This window comes from Tupaia chinensis, unplaced genomic scaffold, assembly GCF_000334495.1.
Source record: "Tupaia chinensis unplaced genomic scaffold, TupChi_1.0 Scaffold148210_1, whole genome shotgun sequence".
In the NCBI taxonomy this organism is placed as follows: domain Eukaryota; kingdom Metazoa; phylum Chordata; class Mammalia; order Scandentia; family Tupaiidae; genus Tupaia; species Tupaia belangeri.
This window is the reverse complement of record NW_006208060.1, coordinates 337994-341461: the sequence shown is the minus strand read 5'-3', so window position 1 is coordinate 341461 and position 3468 is coordinate 337994. Positions and strand designations below refer to the sequence as shown.

Sequence of the window (3468 nt, the reverse complement as noted above, 5' to 3'; positions counted from 1 at the left end):
CTGGAGGGACAGGCCCGGGGCCGGGAGCCGAGACCACCGCTGGGCCCTCCCTTTCCCTTCCGTTCTGGCCCCCGGCCCCCACCCTGCAGCTTGGGACCCTCAGGCTCTATCTCGAACCTGAGCCCCTGCCCTGGACACAGGACACTGTGTCTCCGTTCTTTCTCCAGTGTGGGACACCCCCCCACCAGGCCTCACTCCCTTAACACCTGGGCCCCCCAAAGGCCTGCCCTGATGCCCCACGGTGGGCCTCCACCCCCCACCTTCACCCTGGCTCTGAGGGTCCACCATGCCGGCTTTCTGTGGTTCTGAGCTCCCGGTCCACTCCCCCTCCGGCGCTGAGGACTCACAGCTGTCCCAGTGGGAGCTGATTTTGTCAAGAGGGTGTTGAGTCAGAGAAGGGAGGGCCCTGGCTTCCCTCTCCTGCCAGGCTCCGTGCCAGGGAGGCCGGTCGGAACTCACCCCCCACCTGGCAGCTGCCCGCACCGAGGGCCCTCTTCAAAGTTTACCCTCTCTCCTAGAAATGGCCGGAATCTCCCTCGTCTGCTGGGTGGGGGGTGGGAGGCCCACGCCTTGTTTTTCTGTGAGAGCTCTCCTACCTGAGTACCGGCTCTCCTGCATGGCGGTCCTGCTTGGGTCCTCCCGGTGATGGGGAGCTCACTACCTGTTAAGGCAGTGCACGCCGTGGGCACAGGAGGGTCGCCACTCCGGCTGGGATCTGGGTTTGAAGAGGCTTAGGGTTAGGTAGGTGTCAGGCTCTAGTTCCCTGCACGGGACCACACCTGAGATTTGGGGCACCCCATGGGAATTTCCGGATTTTGTTCCGTTCACCACCCGCAGTCCATAGTGTGGGTCACTGGGAGACACGGCTGGTGTCCAGGACCTGAGGCAGAGTGTCCCGGAGCTGATCACGTGCAGGGTGACAGCAGCTGCTCAGTAACTGTGCACCTCAACACATGGCCAGACCGCAAAGCCCCTCTCCCGAGGGCCGGCAGGTGGCGAGGTAGTTAAGATGCTGGACTCCCACATGGCCGACCACGGTTCGAGTCCCAGACCAGGCAGCGTGCTCTCTCACTTTCCCTCTCTTTCTCTCTCGCTCTCTCTCTGTCTCTCTCTAGGTGAATATGACCTATAGCAAAATTTAAAAAATAATAATAATGACAAACAAAATTAAACAAATAATCTTGAGAAAAAAAATGAAAAACCTCTTTTCTTGCAGCCAGCAGGTGGCAAGTGGTTTAAAGACACTGGATTCCCACACGGCTGGCCATAGTTTGAGTCCCGGACCTGGCGGCTTGCTTTCTTGCTTTCCCTTTCTCTCTCTCTGTCTTTCTCTGATCAAATTAAATAATAATAATAATAATACATGGAATGGAGTAAATAAATAACTCTAATAAAACCCCATCTCTCTTCTCATCGATAAAATGATGCTGTTAGATGCAGGCGGAGGCCCAGCAATCACCTGACGCTCTGCAAGGCCGACCCTCATGGGAAAGTTCTGGGTTCATGCCCGGAGACATCCCTGAACTGGCCGGGCAATGAGTGTCCCTGATCTAGACCTGGCTGAGGCTGGGGGAGAGCTCAGTGTCGGGACCCTGTCAAGGGCGCCTGTCTCTCTCTCTCTCTCTCTCTCTGCCTCTCCGTCTGTCTGTATCACTCACAGAAGAAAGAAAAAAAATATGTTTCAAAGAAATATTTTACTTAATTGTATTCATTGTCATGATTTTGTTTAATTTTTTTGAAGTTGATCAGAGACAGAGAGAAAGAAGGAAAGGGAGAAAGCAAGCTGCCAGGTCCGGGACTCGAACCGCGGTCAGCTCTGTGGGAGTCCAGTGCCTTCATTACCATACCACCTGCTGGCCCCAGAAAAAAAAATATTTCACAAAGCAATGACATTAGGGGCAGCCCCATAGCCGAGTACTTAAGGGAGCCAAATTCCACATGGCCATCCCGGGTTCGAATCCCAGCTGCAGATGCTTAAAAAACACACCAGGCATGTGTGTGTGTGCATGCTCAAAATCCCGACGGGATGGAGAAATGGGGGAGCAGGGATAGCGGCAGGGTTACACCCACTGGGGTGTTGTCTCCCTCTCTCTGACTCTCTCTGGTGAGCACAAATACCTTTTGGCAAGTTAAACAAAGAAGGAGAGGCTGGCAGGTGGCGTGGCGGTTAAGACGGCTGGGCTCCCACAGGGTCGACTGCGGTTCGAGTCCTGGACCCGGAAGCTTTGCTCTCTTTCTTTCTGGCCAACTTCAAAATATTAAAAAACTAAATAAGGACAATGAATACAATGAAATAAAAAAAATAATTCTTTTTCAAAAGACGAAGAGGAAAACTATGGCGTCATTAACACCCACACTGCCAGGTGACCTGCTCTGCGAGGGTGCACACGATGCTTGGACGAGGCCCTGCACGCAGGAAGCACTAAATATATCGCCGGCTTATTATAGCTGCCGCGCGTGCCACCTCAGCTGAGGACGTAACTCTTCTGGGCCAGACCTGGGCCGGAGTCCCGGCTTCTCCTTGGACGACAGACTCAGTTTACTCATCTGAAAACGGAGTGGCAAAACACTGGCGCGTAGTAGGTGCTCAGAAAACATTCTGGTGGGTGCTGGGGGAGGCTCCTTTCTGGGTCTCGGGAACGGAAGGAAGAGAATGGGAGTCACTCGTCCCGATCACGCAGCGGTGGGACTGGGATTTGAACCCGGGACATTAGAACTTGCAGCCTATTTGCTCCACGGTTGGCCCCAGGGTGCCCACTCTTCATCTTCCATTCAGCCAAGCCGTGCCTGGCTTTTACGTCCCCAAACGGGGTATCGGTGTCCCCCAAGATGGTGTCCATGCTGCCCTCCCCGGCACCTGCCCTAAAACATACCCTCCCTTCCCAGCTACGATCTCCTCCGGGTCACCCCTAGAGGCTCAGCCCGAGAGCGCTTCTCCCAGGGAGGCGTCCGTGTCCACCCCAGCAGCCCCGACACGCACATCACGCAGGGACACGCAGTCACGTACCTGTGCACACGCACCCACACGTCAGTGGGCAGCGCGTCCCTGTCCTCCCGGGCTGGCGGGGCAGAGGCGATGGCCCGTGGTCGGTGGAGAGGTTCGAGCAGGAGAGGGACTCCGTCTTCTCCACGCAGCCCGGTGACGGTGACACCTTCTACTTTCTCAGACCTAATTATGACCTCCCCCCGCCCGGGGCTGTTTCCACGCATGGCCTCCTCTGGGTGAAGTCCCAGCTATTCTTAGCTCCGCTGCTCAGGTGAGCGGACCGCGGGGGGCCCGGAGGCCACGACCCACGTTCCCAAAGCGCTGGACGCAGTGAGCGGGAGTCGGGATTTGAACCGGCTACGCTGTCCTCTATGTGGTTCTGGCACTAGGCAAGGAGGGAGGGAGAGAGAGACAGAGACATAGAGACAGAGAGAGACACACACAGGGAGAAAGACAGAGATAAATAGAGATACAGTGGGAGA

At 55.9% G+C, this 3468-nt stretch overlaps 1 protein-coding gene across 4 annotated transcripts in view; it reads right to left on the bottom strand.

Annotated features, from left to right (window-relative positions):
* Nucleotides 1-3148, bottom strand: part of FCER2 (Fc epsilon receptor II) — a 14872-nt gene extending 11724 nt beyond the window's left edge. For 2 of the 4 annotated variants that reach the window (XM_027768995.1, XM_027768996.1), the window contains exons 1-2: nt 3008-3148; nt 597-715 (exon numbers count right to left, since the gene is read on the bottom strand). In XM_027768995.1, coding sequence (XP_027624796.1) covers nt 597-618 — 22 coding nt within the window. In that variant the 5' untranslated portion in view covers nt 619-715; nt 3008-3148. Of the gene's footprint in view, nt 1-260; nt 367-596; nt 716-3007 lie in introns of those variants that run through there. The other 2 variants (XM_006170216.2, XM_006170218.2) reach the window with 1 other exon arrangement.
* Nucleotides 3149-3468: the final 320 nt, after the last annotated feature.